Source organism: Lycium ferocissimum, chromosome 11, assembly GCF_029784015.1.
Source record: "Lycium ferocissimum isolate CSIRO_LF1 chromosome 11, AGI_CSIRO_Lferr_CH_V1, whole genome shotgun sequence".
In the NCBI taxonomy this organism is placed as follows: Eukaryota; Viridiplantae; Streptophyta; class Magnoliopsida; order Solanales; family Solanaceae; genus Lycium; species Lycium ferocissimum.
This window is the reverse complement of record NC_081352.1, coordinates 46,448,287-46,462,855: the sequence shown is the minus strand read 5'-3', so window position 1 is coordinate 46,462,855 and position 14,569 is coordinate 46,448,287. Positions and strand designations below refer to the sequence as shown.

Here is a 14,569-nt window from a genome sequence, read left to right as displayed (position 1 = left end):
GGGGATATGAACCTTAACCTCCAACACCTAAGATGAAAACACAAAATAACTACCTAATAAGAGGTTATTATGTTCCAAAAGGAAGATCGATGCTAGCTTACTAACAAACATCTAAAGGCTGTAGTTAGAGGATAAATATATACTGTAGACATAGTAAGCAGGATGAGAATAATTCTTCCCCAAGGCTCTAACCCATAGGAAATAGCCCTCTTGAAGAATCTCCATTGAGAGCTCTCAAACAATTTAGATAACATAACTTGATAATGATATAATTCTTGATGGTACTCGGAAGATCCCCCTTGATTATGAACCTTAGCTTGTGCATATGTAGTTAGCTCCCGGATAGAATATTTGTGTATTAGCTGAATACTACATATCTCATGGTTTTGGTCAATCCTAGTACCGATGGCATTTATATCAACTTTTATATCAGAGATAAATATATCTGTCTTTCAAGCCATGACTGGGGAGCTAATTAGTTTATGGCAACTCCCTCAATTCATATGTACCATCTTTTTTAAAATGAACTGGGTTCTAAAAAAAGTGACAAACACATCAGTATGATAATAAACTTTATAGTCACTTTAGTGTTTATTCAACAACTCTGTTACTAGCTAACAAAGTACACGTACTCTGCTTAGAGGACGATTCAATTATTTAAGAACTTTAGCTTCTCTGCCGAAGTTATTTCATACAATCAATATAATCTAATTAATCTTCGTATGTTACTTATCTTATATTCTTATTATGAACTTAGGATCATATAATTGACTTCTAAATTAAATGAACTGATAGTATGAGAAATCTAAATTAAAGTTACCTATTTAAACTCATTGCAAGTTCAAACGTTCCTCGACAGTACTGATAAATTTCCATACACTTCCCTGTAGCTTACGTTACAACAACTTGAAAATCCAAGTCCTTAGTCATTTGAAGAAATCAACTCCAAATTTCCCTTAAAACCAGCACTAGCAGGTGTGAAATCAAATTCTTTAGGGGCAACTTCGTTGTTGATGAAAACACTTTTAATTTTTTCCAAATCCACACAAAGTGGCAAGTCTATTTCAAGTCAATGCAGTCCGCAGCAGCCATGAAATGATGAAATTCACTACACAAATTTTATAACAACCATTAACATGTCAGCTACTAATTAAAATAAAGACTGACCAACTCATTTAAAAAAATACTAAAAAAAAGAGTTTCTAACAACTAACGACGCTTCTTCTCCCCACTTACTATCCACAGTGTCGCACAATTTCATGAAAATTGTCACTTGTTTTACATGTACGTATCCCACGTCACTAGCTCCATATATAGCTTTTGTATTTCAGTATATAGGAAATTATCTCCACAAACACAAACACAAATCCAAAAACTTCTTCTTATATATCCAAATTACTCTTATTTTAAAGTTTCTTTAATCTTGAGTATCTGATTCAATTCATTTTCATTTATGGATCTGTATTGGGCTAAATTCGTAGAATACAGCTGGACGAATGTCATGGTGACCTGTGTCAATAGACATGACTCGGATCCAAGTCAGCATTCGGCGCCTTCGGTAAAGGTGTAGTGGTACCGAAGGAGTTAAAGGGTCGGTTGCACATTGTAACGAGATGACACCGGTTGGTAGGCAACGGTCAACCGTTACAAGCAAGCCTTCCACCTTCTACGGGCATTAATAGGCTTTGTTGCTCTCTTTATTGTACATCATTATTGTGACATTAATGCACATTATTAGCAGGGGTACAATTCTTGGAATGTGTACCCTTAGTTCTAAGTATAAATAGGACTTATCATTTCATTGTAAAAGACAAACAACATATATCCACACTTTCGTTGTTCTTTAGTTTCTTTACCATTCTTTGATCTAACAAGGTCCGAATCAGTAGCGTGACCGGAGCAACTGGTCCGGAGCTACATCAAGGCTCAAGCTATTCTTAACTATTTACTTTATTTATATTTCATTTACATCGATTTAATTATCAATTGCATTGCTTTTTCTGGTCACTTTGGTCCACGTGTTCTTGACCACGTACACAAATTCAACTAAACCGATTTTGGGATAATCAGCATCCAAATCAATAATCAGAATTAGTCTTCACAGTGAGGAGGCAACAGGCAATAGCTAATAGCTCCAGCAAAGGCAACTCCACGTGAAACTAAATTACTCTCAGACATTGATGATCAAGAAGGTCTTCGCTTCCAAATTCCCGTTATTACAATAGGATCATACGTTAATCATATGGTAAAAAAGCACACTTACAACATCTGAAGAAATTACACCAAGTACAAGATTTGGAATTTAAGACAAACTCTATGGCCTTTAATTATCTATTTAATTAATATCTCATAGTGCAGGTCTGATAATGGCATAGTTTGAGTCGACTAATGAAGCATCACTTTTCAACATGCCATCAAGCTCCTTGACGAATATTTCCATTGCAAAGGCAGGCAAACATACAGGGACCACAATCCCATTTTCACCATTCTTGTTTCTAAATGGTATGTAAAAACTAGCTACACCAGGAATAGCCCCTACCCCTCCTTTAGCCGGTCCACCATAAACAGCTTTTCCCCATCCAAAATCCACTTCTCCGAATCCAGCTCGAGTCACGTCCGATACAAGATAAGTCCGAACCACAGTGAAATGGGGCCTCCCTTTCATCACCATTAAATCCGCCACAGATTTCATATATTCTTCAGTCACGTCTGACTTAGTTTTCTTCACTAACTCGAGCGCATAACCTAGTGGATTTTTGCACAATTTCGCCGCGGTTGTGACTGCCACGGGGAATGCAAAGGCGTTGCCGTAGTAGCCATTAGGCAAAGGTGGATTGAACCTGGAACGCGCATTGACAATGCAAAGAACACGGACTTCCTCTTCTGGATCAGGTTTTAGAGAAATTGTTCGACAGCGCCAAAGGACTGAAGTGAGCAGTTCAAAAGTGGAACACTTGCGCAAATGAGGAGGGACAAATCTACGAAGTGCTGAGACCTCTGAAGGGCCAAAAAAGAAAGATTTGTGAACCATGTCATCTAATGGGATAATTGTACCCTTTGTATCGGGAACTTCATCGTACTCGTGATGTGTGCATGTCACTTGCGGTGGATCTCTAGCGTTTAGCAATTCTCTGCACCAGACAGGGAGTGTAGATGGAGCAGATGCCCCGCGTGCCATTTCGCCTACAGCAGTCATGAATTGGACAAGACCAGGTGCATCACTCATCGTGTGGTTTAATCGCAGTGCAAAGATGAAACCACCGCACCTTAGACGAGTTACCTGCATACAATTAATTGATACATCCGTTAACTAACAATTCAACTATTGAAAATTACTAACAAAAGAGATAAAACAATTCAAATTTCTGTCAGTTTCCTTTTATTGATGATGTGCTCAAAGCACATAGTGCTATTTCCCTTCCTAACCTTGCATCTTTTCGCCGTTCAATTGGTACATAGGTATGTTAAAGGGTGGATTAATCGAATACCGCGAAGTTTTACCTTTATATAAATAAAAAAAAAGGGCATCGAACCAATAGGATGTTGATTAATAATGGAGTTGTTATGTGGCAAAATATAAAAAAGACTCGTAAGCCCTTTAAATGATTACCAAAACGCACAGATAAGTTAGAAATTACTTCTAAATTAGTTTGACCAGCTTATAAGCTTAGCTAAACATCCTCTAATAATTTACTTTATGATTCAAAAAAGCTTTAAGATAGAAAAGAAAGATTACCTGGATAAGAAGCAAAGGACAATCAAGAACACCACCAGAACCAGGGACATCATAAAGAAGCTCTTCTAAGCATGGAAATGGAGGCTGAAGTTCATCTCCAAATTGTTCTAGCGTTACATCTGCATCCGCCTCGACAAACATAACCCCTTCACCGGTACAATCCACCATCAGTTTCCGTCCATTTCCTTCCCGGAGTCGACCAGCAAACGGATAGTAAAAAACAAGTGTTTCAGCTATAGCTTTCTTGATAACTTTGACAGGGTCATTTCCTCCCATAGAAGAATCCTTACGGTAAAAATTAATAACGGGAATTTGGAATCGAAGACCTTCTTGATCATCAATGTCTGAGAGTAATTTAGTTTCACGTGGAGTTGGCTTTGCTGGAGCTATCAGCACTGACTTTTGCCTCTTCACTGTGAACACTAATTCTGATGAGGATTGCTCAATTTGATCCATTGAATATGAATAAAATCAAGATTAAGGAAAGTTTAAAATGGAGTAATTGAGATATTTGGATTTGTGTTTGTAGATGATTTCCTAATACTGAAACACAAAAGCTATATATAGAGCAAGTAACAGGGGTACGTACATGTAAAAACAAGTGACAATTTTCATGAAATTGTGTGACACTGTGGTAGTAAGTGGGGAGAAAAAGCGTCGTTAGTGGTTGGAAACTCTTTTTCTATTTATTTATGTTTTACGTAGTATTTTTTTGAAAAAAATGGGTTGGTCAATTTTTATTTTTAATTAGTAGTAGCTGACATGGTAATGGTTGTTATAGAATCTGTGTTGTGAATTTCATAATTTCATGGCTGTTGCGGACTGCGTTGACTTCACATAGACATAGACTTGCCACTTTGTGTGGAAAAAATTAAAAGTGTTCTCATATTCAACAACGAAGTTGCCCTTAAATAATTTGCTTTCACACCTACTAGTGCTGGTTTTTTAAGGGAAATTTGGTGTTGAGTTCTTCAAATGACCCAAAGACTTGAATTTTCAAGTTGTTGTAACGTAAGCTACAGGAAAGTGTATGGAAATTTATCAATAATGTAGGAAATTTGAACTTAATGAGTTTAAATAGGTAAATATAGTCAGAACCAATATAATAAGATATTTTATACGATCAATATTAAGTATGCATTTTGCCATGTGATATGAAATTATGATTTCATATTTTGATTTTAAATCAACGTTTGTGTATGCAATTTGCACAAAATTTCAACTCCAAATTCTCCAAAAAGGCATGATTTGGGATTTCAAATCATGATTTCAACTTTTTAAATGTAAAACTTGACCCATAAGTTTATATTTTATAAAAAAAGATCCATAAATTGGTAAACATATTTTTTAAATGTAAACTTGACTCAAAGTAACAATGTTGGTTCGTCTTCTCGGTCATCTGATCGGAAATGCATACTCGACGTGAAGAGATTGTCCGACCATATGGGAGGATTATATTAAAGAGTAGTTATACTACAACTCATGTTCAGTTTTTCTTCTTATTGAACTAAAGTTCGATCAATCAGTGTTGTATTTTTTAGAAAGGCCTTTTGGTAGCGTATTAACTTTGTTATGAAGTATGATTTGCTCATTTGATACGATTGTTTAAGAGTTGAGGAAGTTTTGAGTTTTCACACCTTGTGAAGTTTTCAGGTTTATGAGAAAAATACAAGAAGAAATTCAAATTGTATATCCACACAAAACTTCAACTTCTTATCAACCTGATTTCATTTTATGATTTCAAATCATGTCCAAAGGGGTCCTAAGTGCATTGATAATCTAGAATATAAGATAAGTAACATATTAAGATTAATTAAATTATACTGATCATATAAAATACCTTATTATATTGGTTCTGTAGAGAAGCTAAAATTCTCAGATAATTGAGTAATCGCCCTCTAAGCATAGTATTCACACTGATGTGTTTGCCACATGTTTTAATATGTATTTAAGTATTTTATTCATTTTAAAAAGATGGTACATATGATGAGTTGGAGTTGTCATAAACTAATTAGCTCCCAGATCATTGGCTTGAAGGATACAAACATTTATCTTTGATATAAAAGATGATATAAATTATAAATGTCATTGATACTAGGAAACATTGACCAAAAGCCATAATATATGAAGTAGTATTCATCTAAAAGATAAAAAAATTATGGTCGAGCTAACTACATATGCACAAGGTTCGTAATCAAGGTGGATCATAACTAAGAGATAATATCTCATGTGGTCTCAACTATGATTAGTTCACTCAAAAACTCACCCAACTTTATTTTTTAACCAGAAAGTCATTCAATTTTGGCTAGTTCACTCAATTTTTTTTTTTTTTTTGTTTTGTAACTAGATAGTCACTAAATTATTGGTGTTTCACCTACATCTCCACCTAACCTATTTAAGTGATTTTCTTAAATTTTATTGACATGAAATTTTTATGTGAAGCCAAGATTGTAAAAAAAAAAAAAAAAAAAAAAAAAATTCCATTTTAACGATTTTACTGACCCGGCCCACTAAAATATATTGAGCAAGATCTTTTATCTTATCCTCATTCCCTCCTAATTTCTCTCGTGTTAGACACGAAATTTAATAATTTTTACGAGCAGAGAATATATATATATATATATATATGTATTTGTATTTGTAACTACAAAGTCCATCAAAGAGAAACAATTTGTTGTGTGTATTTTCTCTGTAATGACATGGTCGGTTTTGCACAAGATTAACCAATGGAGAATCATGTACTAATTATCATCCAGAAGCTTAAGGCGAATAGCATAATGGACTATTCTATTGCTGCTGATGCATTGATTAAACTCCGCGTTTAACCAAATTATTTCACATAAATTGGGCCGGAAGGAGTTGTAGCTACATGGTAGTTGTTGATGTAGCCTTTGTAGGTTGTGGATTTATCAGGGCAATTCGCAGGAATGCCCTTATTTTGGGGCGGTCTTTAATTTTTGTCCTTAGTTAGAACTTCTTGGTTTCGGGTTCGAATTCCCGCTCAGTAAATTTTTTTTTAAAAAAAATCGCAAGGCAGAGGTTGGAACCTTAAGGCATAGTTTTGCATGATTCAGGCAGAATTTCAAATTCTACCTTAAGGTAGAGTTGCCCAAAACTTTGCCTTTTATGTTGTTTTGCATATTCTCAGCATGGAAAGTTGGCAATTCACCATGCCACTGCTTGATTTTTCAATCGACCCATTTACGTCATCATGCTCAACCATCATTGCTTGCAATTTTACAAACATCTAGCATTTAGAAAACAGAAATTCAAAATGCAGCAAGAGCGACTTGAAAGTTCTGTCTTAAGGCATAGTATCACCTTGCGAATCCAAACCTCTGTTTTACGAAAAAAAAAAAATTGTTTTTTTTTTTTTTGATTGAGCTGAAATTCAAACCAAAATCTTGGAATATTAGACGAAGGTAAAAATTAAAGTCCACCAATTTGAGGGACAAAAATTAAAGACCACCCCCAAAAGGAGGACAATCCGCGCAAAAAAATGAATTAATCATTTCATTGGGCTGCGGACTGCACTGACTTGAATTAGACTTGCCACTTTAGAGTAGCTATTATTTCCGAACAAGTTCAATACTGTTTTATTGAAAATAAACGGGAAAAAACGGAAAAAGAGAGTAAATAGCTTTTCCGCCAGCATCCTGAAATTCAAAATTCAAAAGGTGGGAAAACACACAAATTCACTTTCCCAAATCTCCCACCGGAAACATCCCCCGTCGCTCGCACGCGCCACTACTCCAGTTCACTTAGATCTATAAATTTCACACAGCAATGGCCGAAATCCTAAGCCCTAATCCCAAACTAAAAGGCCCATTTTCTCCAACTAAATTCGTCTTAGGCTCTAATGACGACAAACTCGAACGCGCTCAAGCACGCGCCGCTCGTGCTGCCGTCATCCGTCGGAAACCCATCCACGTGGCACCTCCTCCGTCGTCTTCAGATCCTTGCCTTGACAAAGAACAGATTCTCGAACTCTTCCAGAATTGCATCAAACTCGCCAGTGAAAATGTATTATTATTATTTTGCTCTTGTTTGGTTTAGAGTTTGTTATTTATGAATATTGATTTGATTTTGTGGTGAAATTTTGAATTGCTTTTGAATTACAGAAAATTAATCAGAAGAATACTTGGGAGCTAGGTTTGATTGATCATCTATGTGAGATAGTTAAAGTTGAACAAGAGAATGATTCTGAGACCAATTTCCAGAAGGTAACTTTTTTGATATTATCGCAGACACTTTTTTTTTTTAAAAAAAAATCTGATTACTGTTGAGAATAAAGTTAAGTAAATAAGCGTGTTCAGTCTAACAGCTTAAGCTTTTAGACGGGCACACACTTCAACATGATATCGGAGCAGATATAGGTCTTGAGATCGAGTATTCACCGCCGCCCATTATCAAAAGAATTTTCACGTGCTTGAGATATGAAAAAAAAAAAAAAAATCAGGCCCGCACGTGACGGGGTGTGTTGAGAATATCATTAAGTAAATAAAGTGTGCTCTATCTAACAACTTAAGCTTTTATATGACATGGTCACACACTTCAACAGTTACAGATATTTATCGGAGGTTTGACTGTGTTTAGAATTTTCTTGAAGCATGTCTAAGTTGGAGATTTTGTTTCAGCTTGTTCTCTTTCGTAATTCATGAAATGATTAAGCAATGTTTATCAAGCACAGTCTCTTTTTTAATTGCTATCATTGTAAGTATGAATGTAAGCTTAGATATGCTTCTAAGATGCCCCCTTGAATATCATACACGAACAACGGCAAAGGTCAATGGATATGATGTCATCCTATTGCACATGTAACATAGAAAATGTAAAGCCCTGTCCCTGTTCAAAAATATAGTGCACTAACCTTCCCTATTCTTTCCCCGGACCCAACTAAGAAGGATGTTCACTTCAACAAACCATGCTAATGTTAAAATAATGACTCTTTCTGATGTTGTAGGCACAAACATCCTATACTTACATATTTACTTGTGATTTTATGATTTTAGGCAAGTTGTACTCTTGAGGCTGGAGTTAAGATTTACTCAATGAGGGTGGACTCAGTACATTCAGAGGCATATAAAGTTCTTGGAGGAATCAATCGTGTTGGTAATGGAAATGAAGGTAGGTTTTGTTCTTGTGTCTAGGACCCACTCTATATGTAGATTTCTAGCAAGGTAATGCCGTGTCAAAATAATTCTACATCGTTGGAGTTTTCTTTAAACTGAAGTGTTGGGGTTTTTATGTTTGTTATCTGAAAAAAATAATTCATTTAGACATTTGATCCATTAATTACGTTCCCTTTCTAGTTTGAATCTTCCCTGAAGATCATTTTGTTAATCAGAATTTATTGCCTCTTTTATTTTCTATTTCAAAATCATGTGCTTTATCATGCCAAGGCATTCAAAATATTGGAATGACTCCTTAGCTTTTTCTGTTTTGAATCTAACTATCTTATGCTTCCAAATATTTCTTGACCTTGTTTACTCTCCTCTCTTCCTATTTGCCTTCTTCTTGGGTGTCTGCTGCCTGTTTCCTGAGCCACACACATATTTGGTGTATTAATACTTCCATCTCTTTAATACTATGCTTGTATGCCAGATCCTGTTGTAGAGGATGCTAATGCTGAAAATGGCCAGGAGGAAGGTCATACCAGAAAAGAGCAAGAAAGAAAGGTTAACACTCTTCCTCTCTTTAAGAAATAACAAGTGCAAAATAATTTCCTGTTCCTAAACTGATTTGAGTGGCCATTGCAGTTATCGCCTTTATCAACACTGGAGTCATCATTCGATTCTCTCAATGTGAAGAAATTTGATGGTAGACATGCTTCTTATCTTTGATATTTTCTTCGTCGTCTGAGTTTATCCCTTTTCACTTTGTAAACGGTTTATTTGTCAATTTTGCAGCCGCTTTTGCTGTAGATCCTCTTTATCATCAGACATCAGCTCAGTTTGATGAAGGTGGTGCGAAGGGTCTTTTGTTGAATAACCTAGGAATCTATGGGAATTGCCGTGTCCTTTTTGATTCATTCGAGATACCTGGGAAGTCGGTACCTGAAGCAGTTCGGCATGATAGAACAGATTCCATTGATATATGTTTTGCTAAAGGTTTGTGGCTTTGGAATTATACGTGGTTTTGGGTTCTTTTTTCATTAGATGCTGGAAGCTTCTTTGTATTTGAGCCACTATCAATTTATTGTTATAAACCTTTTCTGTTAGTATAGATTGTGTTGAAGAAATGGTGTTGAATATGCCCAAGAAGGATGAGATATCGCCCAGTCTGAGGAATATAATTTGTCAATTTAGTGGAGAGATGCCGGTGCCAGCTGAAACAGATTTTTCTTGCCAGACTTCACCAGAACAAACTTCTGAATCGTTTGTCCTAGATGCGGATGATGATGCATTTGACAATTGTGGAGCCTGGCCAATGGATCACGATGATGGAATAAGTTTGTCTGAACAAGGTTCTCACGACGTTGATCAAATTTCATCAAATCAACAGGTGGTGCCAAACATTTATTTGTTGTCGCCTTCAACACGAATTTGTAATTGAGGCCCTAGAAAAGAGCATGAAATTTGGTATTTCTTTGTGCTTTGTCTTGCAGGACAGTGAACCATATGCTTTTCCTGATGCTGAGGATGATGACAGATCTGAGAGAGTTGATGATTACTTGTTTTTAAGTTTAGGATTTTCTTCAAAGCACAATTCCTGGGCTGGTCCTGATCATTGGAAGTATAGGAAGGTGAAAGGTAAGCTTCCACAGGACTTCCAGGAGGAATTATAACTTTTCCAATTCTCTTTTCTCTCCAGTCATGGGAGAAATCTGTAGCAGTTGAAGTTTCTTTGGTGTTTAATATCTCATCAACATTCACAGTTGCAGAGGAGCCTTCCAATGAAGATGGATCACCAGTAAAGGCTAAGAAAACAAAGAGCAGAAAAACAGAACCTGAAATTGATTTCACAAAAGCATTGGACACTGATCAATCACATGTCTTTGCTCCTCCGAAGAATCCCAAGCAACTACTCCTTCCAGCAAATAGAACACCATGTAACAGGTTACTTCCAGAAGATTGTCATTACCAACCTGAGAATCTTGTAAAGCTGTTTCTCCGACCCAATGTCACGGTAACTCTAGTCACTTTGATGAGTTTGTTTTTTCTGACTACCTAAAAAATATATTCTGATTACCTGTATTATCTTGCCTTAGTGCCTTGGAAGGAAAGGAAAGCACATCCCAGGTGAGATAACCCTCATGGCGATCTCCTTTTGTACTTTGACATTTGTATGGATATGTATAACTTTTATGGGTGATAGATTCTGTTTGGCGAGTTGATTTCAAACTGCAAATGTTGAATTTTTATTCAAATACATTTTTGCTTGGTCTTCTTGTTTACTTGAACAGAGACACGCATATGGCTTAGCAAAGATTACAATTCTTTAAGTGCTTTAAATGGTTTTATGCTACTGATTTTGAGTTTGAACTAGAAGAGTGCTCGCCATAATATGTTTACTGAACCCTACTTCCCTATATACAAATGTCTTCTGTTGGCTTCTCAACTATTTCATAGGTTTTGTTATCTACTGCTCATAGTAATAGGGTGCTCCTATTGCTGTATATTTTACTAGTTTTCTTCAAAAATAGGAATGTTACATATTATGACAGATGAAACTGTTGTTATTATGTGACTTGACTTCCCTGGTTCTTTGGTTAGCTGAAGCCGGTCAACAAAGTGAAGAGTTTGGAGATATGCCATCTTGGGATGATGATGGTGGATTTCCTGGGGCTTTTGATGACGGCAACACATTTAGTGATGTTGAGGAGTCAAGTACACTTGTCTCTCAACCTCGCCAGGTTTGTTCCTGTTCACAAATCTTGACCATTTATGTTTGTAGTTCTGCAATCTAGATTCCGCAAGGTGTAACTTTTAACGCTTAGGCCAACATTTGATCAAGTATGGTTTATACAGATTGAGATCTCTTGCACAACTATGATCTAAACATTTTATCAACTTGTACTAAGCTGGTTACTACCAAATATTATCTTATGAGTACCAGACACTGTTGCTTCAGAAACCTGTGTTCACTGGTTTTACTTTTAAGAACTTCTCGCCTTTGACTGTTCTTTTAGTTTTATACGGTGCCTCTTTTTTCTCCGCTGTTTGATGCTATTGTTAATAAGTCATTGTTTATGTCGGAAAAAAAAATATTTGTTGAAAAAAGAATATACTTCATTTAGAACTTCTGCAGAACCGATGAGTATTAGTTCCTTTATTTTTTAGGCTGAAAATGGAAGAAAAGAAGCTTCAAATCATGTAATTTGTCACTTAATATGTGGGAGGGAAAATGTCAAATGTTCATGTTGCTTGCTTAATGGAAACTTAATTTCCACAGAAAAACTTCATCTTTCTTTGCGCAGTTGCTATGAGAAAATAAGTTTTTTCCTCTGTGTAGAATCTGCTAGATGAAGAGCTTCTTTTGCAGCAAACTAAAATCTTGAGTTTACCTTGTCTGAATTAACAGGTAAACAAGATTGAAGTGCAGTATGATAAAACATCCAAACAAGTAGATGTTCAAGTGCTTAAGGAAACACTTTGGGACCAATTGAATCAAACATCAGTTGAGGTAAGTTCAAACTTCTTACTTCACTGGCAGTGTGTTCTTGGTAAAACAAATGATTGCCATGATTTTGGCCAGGATGGGAGTGTATTTATGCATTTTCCCCATGTAGAATATCCACTAATAAAAGGGCAGCCTGGTGCACAAAGCATCTCACAAGCGGGGTCCGGGGAAGGGCCGCACCTCAAGGGGTGTGATGTAGACAGCCTAACCTAATGCCAGCATTAGTGGCTGCTTCCACGACTCGAACTGGTCACCTATAGGTCACACGGAGACAACTTAACTGTTGTTCCAAGGCTCCCTGTCAGAATATCCACTAATATACAACATAATTTAGAATTGAATTCTTATCACCATGCCCAGTAATGGTGCCACATCAAATGAGGAGAGATATTATTTAGGCCTTGTTTTTGGCCATAGATTTTGGTTCCAAAAATTGAAATATTTGGAGATATTTTAAAATAACTGTTGGTTTATCAAGTTGGCCCATTGTTTTAACTTTAAATTTGAAGTTTGAAAAGCAAGTTTGAGAAGTTTTTCAAGTTTTATTTTCATGTCCAAACACAACTTCAACTTCCAAGTACCCTTTTCAGCGTCAACTTCAACTTCTAATACTACTTTTTTTAGTAATCCCAAGCAAATCATGTCCAAACGCCTACTTAGTGTTTACCAGGGAACATAAAGCTCAAACATTTTACATTTTTGCTCTTCTTAAATAGTAGCAAGCGAAAAAAGTTGTAATGAGATGAGTAAATGATTCATCTCTTTTCTGTAGTATAATATATATGGCAAGTGGATAGCTGGATATGTAATTTGAAATGATTACATCTATCTCAAATCGGATATCTATCTGTTTGTTGGTTGGTTTTGTGACAGTTTCAGTTCTCATTAAACAAAGAATACAATATTTTATTCATTATGATTTTTTTTATGCATTATGATTTTATTTAAGAAGTTACTCCTTTTGCCCCATTTTATGAGTTACTCCCTCCGTCCTAATTTATGTGATGCACTTTGACTGGACACGGAGTTTTAAAAAGGAAGACTCGAGAAACTTGTGGTCTATAATAAGCCATGTATATTTATGTAACTGTAAATCATCCCATTAATAATTAAAAAAGTAGTTTAAAATTAAATTATTTCCAAATGTAGAAAGGTATCATTCTTTCTGTGACAAACTAAAAAGGAAAGTGCAAAACATAATTGGGACAAGGGGAGTACTAAATTGTCTGGCATTATAACATTTTCTTCAGCCAGTATTTTTTAATAGATGTGGTTCAAGAATCCTTTTGTTAAGAAGTTCCTCCAGGGTTGTGCTCTCATCATTAATCAGCATTACATTCTAATCGACTTTATTTATTTACTTTTTAGCTTGATTCATTCACATCATAATGTGCAGGAAGAAGGTGTATCTTTCAAGCACATGTTGGCTGCTTTTCCAAGCGAATGCAGCGCATCAGCATCGATTGATGCTATATCTCCACATTTATGCTTTATTTGCTTGTTGCATCTTGCCAATGAACATGGATTAAGGATACAAGGTTGTGTTGGTTTGGATGATCTCAGTATAAAGCTCGAAGCTCACAATAATAATGCTGTGGCCTAAGCCATCTTTTTTCAGCTTTTGGTTTTCCTACTGTAATGTATATCAACTTGTAGATTGGGCCTTCATGCATTCACATGCTGCTTGTGGATCCCTTCAATTGTATTGCTATATAGGTTAGTTAATTCGTGTAAATTATCAGATATTGTCAACAGTTGGTTTATAACTGTTGTCAATTTTCAGTCTTTTGCCAGCTTGTCACCCAGGAACATCTTTTTTCATTTTGCTAATTACTAATTAGTATCAACATGAAAATGTAGTGAATGTGGCAATAGTTAGATTGACCAAGACATCTATTTATACCTATCCCTTTATTATAATATAGATACTGAATCTTTTCAATGAAAATGTGGCAAATCAGTTAAATGTTTGTTGAGCTTTGGAAATAATGTTTTATAGGACCTGATAAAGCAGCTATCACCAAGAAGTATTACAAAACGGTTGATGTAGCCTGGCATTTCTGGGTAGGGTATGTTAGAGAAGAAATGGGAAGGTAAACTTGTATTAGCACATTATAGTCAATATTAATCATATATACACGTTGCTATATTATGCTGTTTGTGAAATCAAAGGTAGAAGCAAGGAAAATGTCGAATTGTTTCGTTTGATAT

At 35.7% G+C, this 14,569-nt stretch overlaps 2 protein-coding genes across 5 annotated transcripts; one reads left to right on the top strand and one right to left on the bottom strand.

Moving 5' to 3' along the window:
- Nucleotides 1-2,177: 2,177 nt before the first annotated feature.
- On the bottom strand, nucleotides 2,178-4,279 carry LOC132036144 (benzyl alcohol O-benzoyltransferase-like). Its single transcript, XM_059426398.1, has 2 exons — nucleotides 3,737-4,279; nucleotides 2,178-3,280 (listed from the first exon to the last, which is right to left on the bottom strand). The coding sequence occupies exons 1-2, from the start codon at nucleotides 4,190-4,192 to the stop codon at nucleotides 2,348-2,350; spliced, it is 1,389 nt and encodes a 462-aa protein (XP_059282381.1). The 5' UTR covers nucleotides 4,193-4,279; the 3' UTR covers nucleotides 2,178-2,347.
- Nucleotides 4,280-7,363: 3,084 nt separating this feature from the next.
- Nucleotides 7,364-14,146, top strand: LOC132036252 (condensin complex subunit 2). Of its 4 annotated transcripts, none has more exons than XM_059426539.1 (13): nucleotides 7,364-7,759; nucleotides 7,858-7,959; nucleotides 8,749-8,863; nucleotides 9,341-9,414; nucleotides 9,496-9,556; nucleotides 9,646-9,846; nucleotides 9,963-10,240; nucleotides 10,344-10,488; nucleotides 10,620-10,864; nucleotides 10,947-10,977; nucleotides 11,452-11,591; nucleotides 12,260-12,361; nucleotides 13,755-14,146. In XM_059426539.1, the coding sequence occupies exons 1-13, from the start codon at nucleotides 7,523-7,525 to the stop codon at nucleotides 13,959-13,961; spliced, it is 1,938 nt and encodes a 645-aa protein (XP_059282522.1). In that variant the 5' UTR covers nucleotides 7,364-7,522; the 3' UTR covers nucleotides 13,962-14,146. The 4 variants fall into 4 exon arrangements, with proteins under 4 accessions (XP_059282522.1, XP_059282521.1, XP_059282523.1 ...); XM_059426538.1 differs by having other exon boundaries at nucleotides 7,365-7,759; nucleotides 10,614-10,864; nucleotides 12,260-12,365; nucleotides 13,762-14,146; XM_059426537.1 differs by having other exon boundaries at nucleotides 7,367-7,759; nucleotides 10,614-10,864.
- Nucleotides 14,147-14,569: the final 423 nt, after the last annotated feature.